This window comes from Ceratotherium simum, chromosome 3 (assembly GCF_057802395.1).
Source record: "Ceratotherium simum simum isolate JZ-2026a chromosome 3, ASM5780239v1, whole genome shotgun sequence".
NCBI classification, from domain to species: Eukaryota; Metazoa; Chordata; class Mammalia; order Perissodactyla; family Rhinocerotidae; genus Ceratotherium; species Ceratotherium simum.
The window spans coordinates 79,056,457-79,073,024 of record NC_141902.1 but is presented as its reverse complement, the minus strand read 5'-3'; the positions used below and the strand labels follow the sequence as shown (position 1 = coordinate 79,073,024).

Here is a 16,568-nt window from a genome sequence, read left to right as displayed (position 1 = left end):
TTGCATAAAGTGGAGTTAATCACGTGAAGTTCAGTATATTTTGAAGGAAAATAAAGTATATAAGACATGAGTTCTGTAGGCTAGAGGGGTTCAGCACTGCATACTTCCTAGCTCTAGAATGTGTGTTTGGTTTTTGTTCTTAAACTCTGATATCAGATATATAAAGTTTTTGCATTAGGAAAGATGTTAAAAATCAAAGAGTTTTGAGGTAAGAGAGAGTAAACTGTCAAGACCCTGACTTTTGGGTGAATCTTAAGAATCTCTCCCTTCTTTGCAGCACACTTAATGCTGGTTCTTTTCCTTCTTTTCTGTTTTTGTCTTTTAAATACAAAAACAGGGATGGGGTGAGGGTGACATGGAGGGAAGATAATAGAGTTTTTTTTTTCTTCTTCAAGGTGAGAAAGAGCTTGTATTGTTGGAGCTTGAGGAGACTTTAGAGATTGCTGGTCCAATTTTCTACGTGAGGAAACCAAGATCCAGTGAGGGGTTGGGGCCGGGGCAAGCTAGGACTAAATGCCAAGTTTCTTGACTCCCAGTCGTCTTCTCCTTGTTCTGTGCTGTTCCCTTTTGTTTTCTTCTCTATTGGGCTTTTTCTTGGTTTGCTTTTCTTTCTTGTGGGTTTTGTTGGGGTACAAACCCATTTATGCCTGTGTTCCTAGTGGTTCCTGCTGGTTCTGCCTGTCTGGTTGAAACCTGAGTGATAGAGAATTTGGTACTGAGAGTGGGGTATAAAGCCACACGGGCACAGGTGGGTTCATACTTCAACAAAACAAACCCTTAAGAATGAAAAACTAGTGTGGATTTATTACAAGGAATTCGTTTACACAGTTGTGGGACCTGGCTACGCAAGTCCTAACTCCATAGGGCAGGAAGGGAAGATCCGGAGCTGTTTCTCTGAGCTTAGGGAATGCCTAAATTCTCTTTAAAAGGGCCCATCCAGATAATCTCCCTTTTAATTAACTTAAAACTCAGCTGATGAGCATCTGAAAATTCCCTTCACAGTAGTTCGTACATTGGTGTCTGATTGAATAACTGGGACTAGTTTAGCCTGGCCAAGTTGACACATCAAAAAGTCATCACAGATCACTTTTGCATCTAAGTTAAGAAGCACCCAGAGTTTTACTGAATTAGATGCTTGGTATTATCTGAACCTAGCTAGCATTTGTCATTTACTATTGAGTGAAAATTCTTTTAGAATCTACTTTAAAACCTCTAATATTAAAAACCTAGTTTTAATTACCCCTTTTGTCTAAGACATCGCTTGAAGTGAAGATTTCAAACATTTTTTCCATTGTCATCCATTTAAATTTTTGTCTACAGAAGAAAGCAGTTTATGAGAAATACAAGTGCAGACTAGTAGTTCTGCAGTGAGGGTTCTGTTCAGTGCAAGCAGTGTCTTATACTAGTGTCGTGAACCTGCCCCCAACAACACTAGAGAGGTGTCCAGTGCATCTGGAGTGTCCAGACTAAGGTGAGCCAGACACCGAGCCTTAGGAGCTCGCTGCCAGTAAGGTAGAAGGCTGTACCCTTAAGTAATCCTTCTTACTGAAGCCGTTAAGCACATTCATTCCTGTCAGAAGAGGGTCTAGGGGTATAAAGATACAGATTTTATCTATCCTTTTACATACTTGGTAAATAGAATAGCCTTAAAAGAATACATTTAGGTCTAAAAAGTAAGTAAAAAGTTTTGCCAGGGAATGAAATGACAAGGCATTTTTGGTTTTGTGTTAATTTGGTTTTCTACAAAGAAGACTTAGTAACATATATGTGATGTAAGCTTTCAGACAGAGTCTAGAACACTGCCTAGTATTGGTGGGTGGGGGCTTGGTAATTGTTTGCCGAGTGACTGAAGCTCGGCACAGGGTACAGTGCACTAGGTGTGTCGGCTCCCCTCCTTTTCCTGAACACAGCTCTGGGAGGAACCAGTGATAGCTGGCCAGAGGTTTCACGAGGATATGTTACCTTGGAAAGAAAGAGATAACTATCTGTCTTTGTGAATTCACTCAGGACTCAGCATGGTTTTACTGTTGTGAGTGTTGTGGGAGTGACAAAGTGTAACTTGAGATGGATACTGGTATACATTTCCTTCCTTTGTAGTATGAAATTAAAACTCTTCCCAGTTGTGCTGTATTTTCCCATATAGGTGTTTAATGGTTAGAGAATTGGAAAGGAGAGTAAGGGTCATAAAAGATGACTAAGAGAGAAGTTGTTTCTATGCCTTCCCTTCTAATGCTGTTTTATTCTTTAGCCCAATTAAACAACTTTAACAATTGGAAAATTGTTTAAAATATGGGACCCTCTTTGTCCTATATTTGAAAACCATTTACTGTTTGTCACCAGTAGACTGTCTACAGGTCTTTATTTCCTAAAGTAAAATATAGAAATAGCAAAGGTATCTTCCTCCAGATAATATGTGCTTATGTTCCACTTAAAAACACACCTCAGAAATGTTAGAAATCAGAGAGGGGAGAAGTCTTTGTTAGCACAAGACAAATGCCCCAGAAAGCAAGCAGATATCACCCTGTGTTGCAATTCCATAAAGCTGAATTGGAATTGGGGAGGTTAAGGAGATAATAGCTCAGGCATTCGCCTCCAAAGTGAGTTAGAAGTTTCCAGGATTCTAAGAAAGGGCTAAAAGAGCAATCTCCCTCTGGGTCTGTGACCCAGCCCAGAGATTGAGTCAGCTTCTTCAGGGCAACTAGGGATTTTTTGTCACTAGAATATCTGTCTCTCAAGACTCAACTTACTTTGAGACTTCCAGGTTTCAAAATAAATGGTGGTGATTTTCAGCTTTTTAACAACTAAGTGTAAGATTGATATTAGGTTGTTTTTGTGTGCTTGTGACATTATTAGATGAGAGAGGCTATGAGGTTGAAGCATGGCAGCTTTGCAAATAGGCTTCACCCACCACAGAGCTTAGCTTTAGGACTGGTGACGGATAAGGTCTTGCTAGAAAGGAACATATGTTAGTCATAGTCATGTTTCAGGGATGTTCATATTTCCACTTGCTAATCCATCATGACCCTGCTGGGGGTCAGTGTAGCTGTCGTGCTGTATCACTTCCTCCTCTGTTTTCACCTAGAGAATTTCTCTTGCCTAGCCCTTTCTGTTAATGGAGCATTTCATTCTCACTTATTCAGAACCCGCTGGTTATCCTTAGTACTGCTCCTTTCTTTAGTGCCTTTCTTTGCCCACCGATAGCAGCTGCTGCAGAAGTGGGCAGAAGTGGAAGAGGAGTAAAGCCCAAACACATTGCTGCTCACTAGCAACACCAGTTAGTGTGTGGCGGGCGGGCAGGCCAGCAGGACCCAATGCCATTACTTGGTTTTAATTTATCGGTAATTTCCCTAGCTAAATGAGAGTCAGTGATATTTTCTTTTATAGATCAGATTATTCTGAAATGGTGGATATGTATTTTTTGATTGATATTTTAAAATGACATTTGCGTTCCATTTGCTGCAAATTTGCTTGTTAGTTAGATTGACCATTTTCTTTCATTTTTCCATTGCGCTTGCTTTGCCATCACCTAGATTTCTTGGCTCTTACACTAGGTATGACTACCTGAAAAGGAACGTCAAGTGGTAAGACTGGCATTAATGGGAGGCTGTTACATAGGTGTCCCTCGCTGTGTCATTGGCATTATGTGCACTTTCAGATTTTGGCATCATCTTCAAATGCTTAGTGTAAATGCCTGAAAGTGAGATAACGGCATAGTTTTAAAGCTGATCATAAAACTAGACTTCTTCATGAAAGTACATTCCAAATGTCCATGTTATTGTTTGTGCACATAAAGCCAGTGCAGCTTTGGCTCTCTGCAAAGGTTTAGATGGCAGTGTTGCAATTATGGGTCTATTTTAAAGATTTCTTTTCTGTTAATTTTATGTTACATATTAACAATTCACAATCTGAAAAAATAAACATACATGGCACAATTTGACTTAAATGAGCCTTGTAAAATCAAGCACTACTGCTACTTTAGCAGTTGTTAAACAAAAAATGGATCTGGTAAATCAAGGACAAAGTTTAAAATAAAAGATGTCCAGTTGTTTAGTGTTACTGGAACACAGCCACACTCGTTCATTTACAGAGTATCTATGGCTGCTTTTGGACAGGGTTTGAATAGTTGTGACAGGTTGTATGGCCCGAAATCCAAAAACATTTACTAACCAGCCCTTTTAAAAAACTTGCCAACTCCTGGTCTGTGACATCATTTTTTGTGGTGCTCTGAGTATGCCAGAAGCCAGGGGTTTGTACCTTAGTTACAAAATCAGAAGTGAATCTAAGGAGGATTTGGGCCAATAAATATTTTTTTAAATATTTGCAAAACTTTCTTAAACCTACCAACCATTACTGTTTTTTGTAAACAACACAATTAAATATTATAAGTATACCCAAAATTTCATCTGCCTTTTGGTTGCCCTCTTCTGGTTGTTTTACTGATATTCTTGAAGTATCTGTGATGTCTTTCCATTTCTTGTGCTGATGAATGGTTGAATTTGTAAGTTTTGGTAGAGTAGCTATCCATACTCATAAGAATGAATTGTGAAATTCTAGATTTTTTTTTAAAACTTAAGGATACTTAGAGGAATGAGAACTTATTTTGTAAACGTGAATCCATTTTCAGATGTTGGCATTTCTTTATTTTTTCACAGGGGAAAGTCTACCGAAGCTGATGCTTTGGAGAGATCATTTGGGGAGAAACGCTATGACCCAATCCAGGCCACTCCCCCCCCTCCTCCATTGCCCTCCCAGTACACCCAGACTTCTCAGCCGGGCTCCAGCTCTTCTCTCACCCTCCACACACATGCTAAGGGAGCACACGGTGAAGGTAGGAAGTTCAGAAGTTGCCATTACCGCTATAATAGAGTAATACTTATGAAATGAAATTCTTGTAGTTTCCAAGCAAAATGGTTTTTCTTATAAGAAGTACATTCTTGAAACCGTTAGGCTGGGAGCAATGAAAAGGGTTTTGTTAAAAGTACGTCTCCTGTTTTTGTGACGGTGATCATCTACCAGATAAGCCTTTTTGCTAAATAGATTTTAATCTGTTTTATTAACATAGCTCAATTTCTGGAAGTAGTATTTGTTTACTAGTATGTCTGAATCTAAGTATGTGAATGGTGGTTTGTAAAAATTGTTGTGTTCCATCTTCACACATGGACATGGGAAAGCCATAAAGTTTCATATAATGTGTGTCGCTTAGTATCTTGCCTTTTACATTTATGTTCTGTGGCAACATCTCAACAACGTAGATAACATAGCTCCAATTTATTCATTTTATAGCTGTATCCCTGCATTTTTGTCCATATTCTCTCCTTCACATCTCTCTGAGCAGTGACTCTTTTCCCTTACCTGTGCTGACCCCTCTTCCTGGGCCATTGCCCAACCGTTCTCCCCTGTTTCTGCTTTCTTCATCTTTCTCTCAGTCTCTTACTCCGTTTCCACAGAATCCTTCCCTCTGCTTCAAACATATGCAGGTTACCTATTCCATTGTTAAAAGCACCTGTCTTTGACCCTGCTGCCTCTTCAAACTACCTTCATTCATATATCGCTTTGCTCTTTTATCAAACTCCCTGAAAGGGAAACTGTTGCCTCCACCTCCCAACACTCCTTTTCTTACTTGGCTCTTTAAAAAAAAAATTAAAAGCTATATATTTTACTCTAAGAATATACAATTTATCCATTCTCCTGTTGACATTCTGTTATTACAAATAATACTTCTCTATTTATGTAGGAGTCAAATTCCAGGCTGTCTTCACCTAGACAAGTTGTGGTTGTGAATTGATGTTACTTCATGTTAGGATTTTCTTTACACACTATCGTGTCTGCAGATAAAGAAAGTTTTAGTGCTAATTTTCCAATCTTTATGCCTTTTATTTCTTTTTCTCACCCTTTTGCGCTGGCTGGGACCTCCAGTAAAATGTTGAGTAGATGTGAAGAAAGGAGACAGCTTTTGCTGCTTCCCCATCTTAGGGAGAGGATTTAATGTTTCACCCTTACGACATCAGCTGTAGGTTTGTTGTGGTTTTTCATAGCTGCCCTTTATTTTTAGGACATTTCTTGTATTCCTAGTTTGCTGAAAGCATTTTGTCAGATGCTTTTTTGGCATGTATTAGGATGATTATAAGATTTTTCTTTTTTATTCTGTTATTGTAGTAAATTATATTACTATGTTTACAAGGAATTTGGGTTTATAATTTTCTTGTGATGTCCTTGCCTGGTTTGGCATCTAGGTTGTGCTAGTTTCATAAAAGAGAACTAGGACATGTTCCCTTTTCTCTTTTTCCTGAAAGAGTTTGTATAGCATTGATATTACTTTTTTCTTAGTTATTTCACAGATTTCATTTGGTACTGTTTACACTACCACCAGCAGTACATGGAAGTTCCTGTTCCACATCTTTGCCAACACTTGGCATTACCACACTTAAGTTTTGTCATTCTAATGGGTGTGAAATGGTATTTCATGTTTTCTGTTTGTTTTTGGTTTACATTTTCCTAATTAATAGTGAGGTTGAGTACCTTATTATATGATTACTGGGCATTCTAGTTTTCACTTCTGTTTTTTACCTGTTCAAGTCTTTGCCCATCTTCCTATTCACTTGAATCTTTCTTATGGATATATGGGTGTTCTTTTTAAGTTTTGGATCCTAATTCTTTATCAGTTATACATGTTGTAAATAGTTTATTGCAAGCTATGGCTTTTCTTTTGGCTTTAATTATGGCAAGTTTTGTAGTACTGATTTTGTATGTGTGTGTATGTGTGTGAAGAAGATCAGCCGTGAGCTAACATCCATGCCAATCCTCCTCTTTTGGCTGAGGAAGACTGGCCCTGGGCTAACATCTGTGCCTATCTTCCTCCACTTTTTATGGGACGCCGCCACAGCATGGCATGACAAGCGGTGCCTTGGTGCCCGCCCGGGATCCGAACCCCGGGCCGTCAGCAGCAGAGCGCACGCACTTAACCACTATGCCCCGGGGCTGCCCCCAGTACTGATTTTTTTTAACATGCCCAAGGTTGTCATTTTGTTTTGAATTTATTATGGACATTGGAGAGGGGTTATTCAGACGCCAGTCTCTGGAGACCAGAACCTGTATCAGCATGACCCTGACTCCAAGGCAGCAGGGTGCACTAATAGCACCACATGTATCTCTGCCTCCTGGTCCCATAGCGTCACACACTGGCACCAGGACAAGTTAAGATGGGAGAGACATCCAAGGGGCTGTTAAAACTTCTTTCAGGAATTTTCTAAAATGCTTATATGTTTGTTTTTCAGGTAATTCCGTGTCAGTGGATTTTCAGAATTCTCTAGTGTCCAAACCAGACCCACCTCCATCCCAGAATAAGCCAGCAACTTTCAGACCGCCAAACCGAGAAGATACTGCTCAGTCTACTTTCTATCCCCAGAAAAGTTTCCCAGATAAAGCTCCAGTTAATGGAGCTGAACAGACTCAGAAAACAGTCACTCCAGCATACAATCGATTCACGCCCAAACCATATACAAGTTCTGCTCGGCCATTTGAACGCAAGTTTGAAAGTCCTAAATTCAATCACAATCTTCTGCCAAGTGAAACTGCACATAAACCTGACTTGTCTTCAAAAGCCCCTGCTTCTCCAAAACCTCTCATGAAAGCACACAGTTCAGCACAGCCTCCTGAGTTTGACAGTGGAATTGAAACTTTCTCCATCCATGCAGATAAGCCTAAATATCAAATAAATAATATCAGCACAGTGCCTAAAGCTATTCCTGTGAGGTAAGATTTTTGCCTTTCTCTTGGCCTTGCAATTTGTCTTACATGAGTTTGGTGTAGTTTATGTGATTTGGGACTTGAAATAATAATTATAACTCAAACTTTTGAACAGTGTTGTCCAAAATGTTGTTGCAATGAATGCTGTTACATAGAAGGTCTTGCAAGAGGTACAAGATAATGTCAATAAAATAATAAAGCTAACAATCATGTGTAGCCGATAGGTGTTGTCATTATCCCCATTTTACAAAGAACTGAGGTTGAGTGACATTGCAGTTTGCCCAAGGTCACAGAACTAGGGTGAGGGGAGCCTAGACTCAGCCCCTGGTCACTCAGCCTCACTCAGCCTACTCTTAACCAACCATGGCTTCCCATAACCGCTAACCTCAACTGGTGAGGTACATGGGAGAATATCTGAAAAACGTAAGTATCTATGTTCCTTGTCCACTGTTTGTTCACTAGTGATGTCAAAAAGGAATAAAGATGTAATAACCTCAAAATGATTTTTAAAAAACAGCAGCTCTTTTTATAGTTTTAGTGAGGAAGATGTGTGAGCAAACAAGACAGAGCAGGCGTGCCTGGGAACCACACTCTGTATACTTCTTTCTGTCTTGTCATTACGTTGTGATTGGCCAGACCCATTCTGGCTACACATAAGCTCACCTCAGCCTCCCAAATCTGCTTACATTTTTAAGCCACCCACTGAAGCAGAAGCACTCACAGGCAGAACCAAGAGAGCCTAAGAAGGCGCCCTGCAGTCTGCTTCCCAAGAGCAAGGATGGTCATGGAAATGTGCTGCCTTCCCTTCTTTGTGAGCCTCCCTAGTAATGAGGGATGGGGAAGAGCAGGCTCCTCGTTGTAGGTGTCAGCATCCGTCTGCGATGCTCTGGTCATGCGGGAATGAAGCTGAAGCTACTCTTCACACACTTTAATTTTGTCAGTCCATCTTTCTGCTCACCTGTAGGTCTTGGCTCAAAATTTTACTTCAAGAAGTCTTGATAATCTCCATTTTTGAAGCAGTCATTGATACTGCATACTGCATCCCTTCTGCCTTTGGTATTCTTTGTGTACTAAGTTAATGTACTGTCTTTTTTCTCATGGGTGTCTGAGGTGTACCCATACCAAAGTCTTTATTACCTCATGGAACTGTGGAAGCCTTGCTTTTGACGGCAAGGGCGTCTGGTACTCAGGGAGTGCTAAGGAAAGGCCATAACTGTGTACACTTAAAGTCTTAGGGAGATATAGAACCTAATTAGTGTATTTTATCAGGCCTAAGATGCCATCAGTTGTAAGATGCACCATTGTCTTTTATATCACTAAAGAGGAAAAAAGTGCTACTAATTAAACCATGACTTGCCATCAGTTTTAAAACACCAATTTTATGGATGTTAAAATGTGCTTCTTAAAACCAATGAACTATAGTAGTTGGGTATTAGGCTTTTCTACATTCTGGTTGCAAAAATCAGTAATGAGGGTAACTTGATTAGTTACCTTAAAAAATGAAATCGATTTCTCGAGGAAGAATATGCTTAGTTATTCCTATGAGTAAGATCTGTCACTGAAAACTTACCTTGTTAAAGTAAATAACTCGATTTTATGAAGAAATAAAATGAAACCACCTATTATGATAGTAGTGAAAGTTCCTGCATATTATTGAGAATTTACTCATTAGCCATTTCTGAACTTGCAGTCCTTCAGCTGTGGAAGAGGATGAAGATGAGGATGGTCATACTGTGGTGGCCACAGCCCGAGGAGTATTTAACAGCAATGGTGGGGTGTTGAGTTCCATAGAAACTGGTGTTAGTATAATTATCCCACAAGGAGCCATTCCTGAGGGAATTGAGCAGGAAATCTATTTCAAGGTCTGCCGAGACAACAGCATCCTCCCACCTTTAGATAAGGAGAAAGGTAAATGTGTTTATTTTTCTGCTTAGTTTTAATAACTTAAGTTGTCCTGTGTGCTCTTCAAAGCTTATAGTACTCAGTTGAGAGGATAATCCAGACCCCTTTTCTGCCTCCACGCTGGCCGACCACAGCACGTTCCTTCTATCAGGAGGGCCTCTCAGATGAACACTGTGGAAGGGAGTGCCCTGGGATGGTGTCACGAGCACGTGGTGGGTGTCCTGCAGTAAGGCCAGGGTGGTAGAGGTGAGCACGCTAAACCTTCCACATGGCATGCTTTGCGTTCAGAGTGAATGGCAGGTGACAGGCCATTGGGCCTTCCTCCACCTGTCTGCCGGGCAGTCTTAGCTGACCTCACCAGATTTGTCTTTGAATCATTCACCCCTTCCATCTCTAGATATTGGTTAGGTACCACCCACTCAGAAAGCTTAAGGAACAGTGTTACAACAACTTTTATAATCTTTCAGCAGTGCTTTACTTCCTTAAATTCGTTACTTTAGCTCATTTTCTTGCATTTTGCCAGGATACTAACATATGTCAGCCCTGTGTGAATTTCTTAAACCAAGTCTGTAGCAACTACAATATTAAAAATGCAAGATATAAGTAACATTTGTAAAAGATACACTTGAATATATCTTACACTATAAGAACCCTGCGATCGAATGCAGTAGCCACCAGCTACATGTGGCTGTTTAGCACTTGAAATGTGGCTATTTTGAACTGAAATGTGCTGGAATGTAAAATACACACTGATTTCAAAAACTTAGTATATTGATTACATGTTGAAATAATGTTTTGGATATATTGGGTTACACATAAATATTAAAATTGATTTTACTTGTTTTTTTTTTTAATGCAGCTACTAGAAAATTTAAAATTACGTATGTGATTTTAGTTATATTTTCCTTGATCAGTGCTGCTGTAGAGAACTAACCCCATTTAGCTTTAAAGCGTATCATTAGAAGGAGAGTGAGGAGAACTGTGGTCTAGAAGGAAGACAGCCATCTAACCTCTCACCCCCACCCCTCCCTGACTCCAGGTGAGACACTGCTGAGCCCCTTAGTGATGTGTGGGCCCCATGGCCTCAAGTTCCTGAAGCCCGTGGAGCTGCGCTTACCACACTGTGCGTCCATGACTCCTGACGGTTGGTCTTTTGCTCTAAAATCATCCGACTCCTCGTCGGGTATGCTGTCTTCACTCTGTCCTTTGGGGGCTTTGGGTACTGTCATTGATTAATCCCTGGGCTGTTGGAGCTACCCATGCTGTTTGTTAGCACATCTCCACCTCTGTTCCTGTGGCCTCGTAGGCATCACCAGTGTTTTGAAATTTCTTTGTGGTGCATATATTGTAAATGAATATGGAAAGGTAGAGAAGTTTCTGCCTTTTAAACATTGATGATTTGGCCAAAGGTTGATGTTTCTTGGTGTTCAACAAAATTATTTGTTCTGTCAGAATTTTTAAGATGCAATGGGAGAACTGACATTGTCCCACATATATAGGCATTTTCATTTTCTTACTAAAATGATTTGATTCTTTCGTGTAATAATTTCCGTTTTTGCTTACTATTCTTTAATTTTTCAATCTACGAAGTATATATACCAGAGAAACTTGAAAGACAAAAGACCTTCCACTGTGATCATACTTGGCCATGGTTTTTCAATGTAAAACTCTCACTTCTATTATACACACTTTTTTAAAATGGCTTTTTGCTCTTATGATCATAATTTCAAAGCTTCCATTGCATTTTCACATTTCTCACTTCCGTGGGTGACTAAGTCAGTTACTAGTTGGAACTTTCTGTATTTTTGCTATAGATCACTTTAATTGAACCTGATATAGAAAAATAAGAATTCAAAGTCCTACTTTTGAATTTTTGGTAAATCACATGTGCATTATGCAGTTTTAGTATGAAATAGACTTTTATGATGTAAAAATTATAGGAGCATATTTTAATACTACCCAAGGTAAAAAGTTATATATAAATATGTATTTCCTGATATTCAAAAGTACCCCATTTTCTGGAAAAAGTTAATAAATTAATTTTAACATTAAAAATTTTAATATTAGATATTAAGGCTATTTCCTGCGGGACTCCACTGAGAAACATTATATTAGCCGAGTTTGAATTAATTAATTAACATTTGTAAAACTGCATTTAAAACATGTATTCTGAAAGTCAGGTTATAGCATAAGCTCTGGTTGTCCTCCAAACCAAATTAGGATGACAGTGCTTAAAATAACTGTCTGTTGTAATTACTTATTTTATGAGCAATTTTTTCCAGCTGTCATATGAAGCATAAGTGATTTCTCCATTTGTTATTCCAGTGTTTTTATGCCATGGAACATAAGTTATTTTATTAGACTGAAATAACTTTTTCCTGTGTTAAATTTGAGTATGTTCACTTAGAAGAGAAAGGTGCCTTTATGTAATCCTTTATGGGTTTAGAATGTTTTGCTTCTATAAATTTCTGTTCAAAAAGTCAAGGGTAGATTTTGATAACTACTGACTTAATCCCAAGAAAAATTAGTATATTGGAAAGAAACTTGAGCCTAAAGATGAGATTTTTTTATTTGCTTCCAAAGAGTTGTCATAACTCTATCTTATTGCCTAAACAATTGATCTACAGTATTGCATAGGCCCACATATATCTGTGAAGGTAAATCACTCTGTCTTGAACTGCTGAGCCCTTCATGACGCAGATGCTGCTTTGGTGGTATATAACTTACCACAGGCAGAGTTTCTCAGCCTTGGCACTGTTGACATTTTGGCCAGATAATTCCTCGTTGTAGAGACTGTCTTGTGCATCCAGCAGCCTCCCTGGCTTCTACCCACTAGATGCCAGTTGTGACAAGCAAAAACGTCTCCAGACATTGTCCCACTGGGGGCAGAATCGCTCCTGGTTGAGAACCTTGCTGTAAGGGAAGCAAAGTCAGCAGCTTTGAATATCACTTACCTTGCATACCACAGAAACATACAGCCATCCCAGCGTTCTTCACACTCAGTGTCCACTACCAGGGCTTCTTAGCTCTAGATGCAAATTCCAAATCACCAAGAGCTTGTTTAAAAACTCAAATACCCGGGGCCGGCCTGGTGGCTCAGTCAGTGGTTAAGTGCATGTGCTCCGCTGTGGTGGCCCAGGGTTCGCAGGTTCGGATCCTGGGCATGCACCAAGGCACCACTTGCCAAGCCATGCTGTGGCAGTGTCCCATATAAAGTAGAGGAAGATGGGCACAGATGTTAGCCCAGGGCCAGTCTTCCTCAGCAGAAAGAGGAGGATTGGCATCGGATGTTAGCTCAGGGCTGATCTTCCTTACAAAAAAAAAAAACCACTCAAATACCCACGCCCTGCTTCAGACTCACATAAGTTTTCAAGCTTTGAGTTTTCAAAGCTTCACAGGTGATTTTGTTGTACAGCCAGGATCAGGGCTAAGAAGTTCTGCTCCAGTCTTACGGATTTTATTTGTTTGCTTTTTGGGTTTTTTTTTTTTTTTTTTAACGAGGAGGAGGGTCTTTAGGAACTAGATTCTGCAGAACTTTCAGGGTTTCATTTGTTGGTCTGTAGTTGAGTATGAGAACACATTTCTCATACTTCAAATGGGTGATCATATAATTATTGTCCAAACTTTTGGAAGTGAAAGAAGAGTGCTGTTAATAATTATGTGGACTTGGGAGCAAACTGGAACTACCCTAGACATATGATCACCCTGACTTTTATTCATTTTTTAAAAGGTATGAACTTGAAAATATAATGAATAAAAGAGAAATCTGGAATAGCTTTTGAATCCTTAGATTCCATTGAAATATAACACTAAGAGTTTTGATATAAGTGCAATATGCTGACGAAATAGAAGAAAATTGTATCTAAATATATGTATTTATGTTTACCCCATGATTGCAAAGCATTATGGTTAGCAGTTGAACCAACTATAAATGACATGAACTTCTTTTTCTCTCATAGGTGATCCTAAAACCTGGCAAAATAAGTGTCTTCCTGGAGATCCAAATTATCTTGTTGGAGCAAACTGTGTTTCTGTCCTGATTGACCACTTTTAATTCTTAAAATATAGGAACTTGATTAAATAATGTGAAACTGGGTTAAACTTACTAAATCTAAATGGAACCACTCTATCAAGTATTATACTGTTCTTAGAATTGATACTGCAGTTTGTTAGTATTGAGCATTTTGTTTGAACTGATAAAGGTTAGTGAGCATGCCCCTGAACTGTGGTCAGAAGACATGCTGCAAACTGCGTGTTTGTGATTGAAGAACTGTTGGTATTGACGAGAGGTTCAAAGATGTTTTGCTTTGTAATGATTTTTGTACTTTTTTATGGTCACTGCTTAACTTTACATATTGATTTCCGTTAAAATACCAGCCAGTAAATGGGGTACATTTGAGTTCTATTCTTTGCAGTTTCAAACTTTATTATGGCCCTGGCCTGGCATACACATTTTATTTTATTATGCATGAGGTAATATGCACACCTTTTTAAAATGCACCTGGAATATATAACCAGTGTAGTGGATTTAACAGAAATGTACAGCAAGGGGAATTTATAGCTTTTGGGGGGTCAAGTAAAGACAATTACTTACCGTATATGAAAACACATTTTTCTTAGGGAAGGACACCAAAGCATGTGAGACTGGTTCTGTGGCCTCTTTCGATCTATAAATTAACCATATCACCACAGACATACTAACCAGCAGGAATGCCTTACCCTGGTGTTTTTAACTCTTAGATCATTCTCTCTGTGTATTACTAAGTTTTTATGGCTTTTGTGTGCATCTAGATACTGTATCATGAAAGAGATTGAGTAAATTGTGGATTTGGTGGTTTCAGAAATGTATAATCACCCAGAAGAAAATAGTGGTGTGATTTGGGGATTTTTTTTTTCCCCCCCGCAAGGGGCAGTGGTTTTCTGTTCTTTTTGGCTATGCATTTGAAAATTTTGATGTTTTAAGGATGCTTGTACATAATGCGTGCATACCACTTTTGTTCTTGGTTTGTAAATTAACTTTTATAAACTATACCTTTTTTATACATAAACAAAACAAATTTCTTAAGGCTACCTTTGTATTCTCTCCTGTACCTCTTGAGCCTTGAACTTTGAGCTCTGCAGCAATAAAGCAGCATTTCTGTGACACACACAAGGTCATTTTTTTAAGAAAAAGAATGCACAGAGTTGTTACATTTTTAAGTGCTGCATTTAAAAGATACAGTTACTCAGAATTCTCTAGTTTGATTAAATTCTTGCAAAGTATCCCTACTGTAATTTGTGATACAATGCTGTGCCCTAAAGTGTATTTTTTTACTAATAGACAATTTATTATGGCACATCAGCACGATTTCTGTTTAAATAATACACCACTAAACATTTCTGTTTAGATAATACACCACATTCTGTTAATCAATCATTAGGTGTGACTGAATTTCTTTTGCAGTTATTAAAAAAATCTCAAATTTCTAAATCTGCAGAATAAAACTTTTTAAAATAAAGTGCTGGTTTGGTCTGTTTGCCCGCTATTTCTAGTTTCATGCAACTTTATAATCTTGTTTTAAAATCCTGCGCTGATCCTCATCACCCGGTCACCACCTGCTACATCAGGCCTGGTGGGCCACACGCGCAGTGTGTCCGGATGGGCGAGCAGTGCCGGTCACTGAAATCTCAAGACAGTAAGACGAGAAGCAGGCCACCTATAGAATGTTGGGCAGTCTTCCCTCTGCATCTGTAAATATACATGCATTTGTATGTGTGTTTGTGCTCCTTAGGACCAGTTTGTATATAGTTTTGTATTCTGCTTTTTCCCAAAAGCATAACATGGGCATTTTCTCATGTTGCTACATTTGTAGGAAGAAAGTAATTTTCAATGGCTATACATATTCCATCATGATTACCATATTTATTTAAGCACTACCCCTACTGACATTTAGGCTGTTGCTGTAAAGTGAATTTCTATGTAGATTTAGGCTATTTGTTTGATCTTTTTAATTAAGGTATAATTTACATACAATAAAAGTATCAATTTTAGTGTATAGTTGTCCAAACTTTGACAAACAATACAATTTTATAACCATTTCCACAATTAATATGTAGAACAGTTTCATAATCCCTCTGTAAGTCCATCGTACCCCTTTATACTCCACCCCTTCTCCGGCCCCTGGCAGGCAATCTCTTTTCTGTCCCTACCATTTCTTTTTGAGGGTGTCGTGTAAATGGAATCATACAATATGTAGCCTTTGAGTCTGGCTTCTTTCACTTAGCATAAAGCATTTGAGATTCATTTATGAAGCTGAGTATCAGTAGTTCTTTTTCATTGCTGAGTAGTGCTCTGCTGCAGGACTGCACCACACTTTGTTTATCCATTTCCCAGTTGAGGAACTTTTGGGTTGTTCCCAGGTTTGGGAAATTACAAATAAAGCTGCTATAAACATTCGAGTACAGGCTTTTGTGTGAACGTAAGTTTTCATTTCACTTGATTAAACACCTAGGAGTTGGGATTGTTGGATCATATGGTAAGTATATGTTTAACTTTGTAAGAAACTGCCGACCTGTTTTCCAGAGTAACTGTACTGTTCTGCACTCTGGTCAGCAGGCTTTAAGGGCCCAGTTGCTCCGTGTCCTTACCAGCAGTTGCTATTATCAGTGTTTTTATTTTAGCCATTCTAGTAGGCTGTCGCATTGTGGTTTTGATTTGCGTCTCCCTAATGACTCATGATGTTGAGCATCTCTTCATTTGTTTGCCATCCGTATATCATCTTTGGTGAGGTATCTGTTGAAATCTTTTGTCATTTTTTTAAATTGGGTTGTTTTCTTATTGTTTTGAGAGTCCTTCATGTAATCTAGATGCAGGTTCATTGTCAGATGTGTGATTTGCAAATATTTTCTCTCAGTCTGTTCATTTTCTTCATGTCTTTCAA

At 38.8% G+C, this 16,568-nt stretch overlaps 1 protein-coding gene across 8 annotated transcripts in view; it reads left to right on the top strand.

Moving 5' to 3' along the window:
* The window catches only part of TJP1 (tight junction protein 1), a 242,385-nt gene extending 226,302 nt beyond the window's left edge, over positions 1–16,083 (top strand). For 3 of the 8 annotated variants that reach the window (XM_087428840.1, XM_087428837.1, XM_014788604.2), the window contains 5 exons: positions 4,653–4,828; positions 7,275–7,752; positions 9,437–9,654; positions 10,688–10,831; positions 13,608–16,083. In XM_087428840.1, the coding sequence (XP_087284966.1) occupies positions 4,653–4,828; positions 7,275–7,752; positions 9,437–9,654; positions 10,688–10,831; positions 13,608–13,702 (1,111 nt within the window). In that variant the 3' untranslated portion in view covers positions 13,703–16,083. Of the gene's footprint in view, positions 1–3,530; positions 3,601–4,652; positions 4,829–7,274; positions 7,753–9,436; positions 9,655–10,687; positions 10,832–13,607 lie in introns of those variants that run through there. The other 5 variants (XM_087428839.1, XM_087428842.1, XM_087428838.1 and 2 more) reach the window with 3 other exon arrangements.
* Positions 16,084–16,568: the final 485 nt, after the last annotated feature.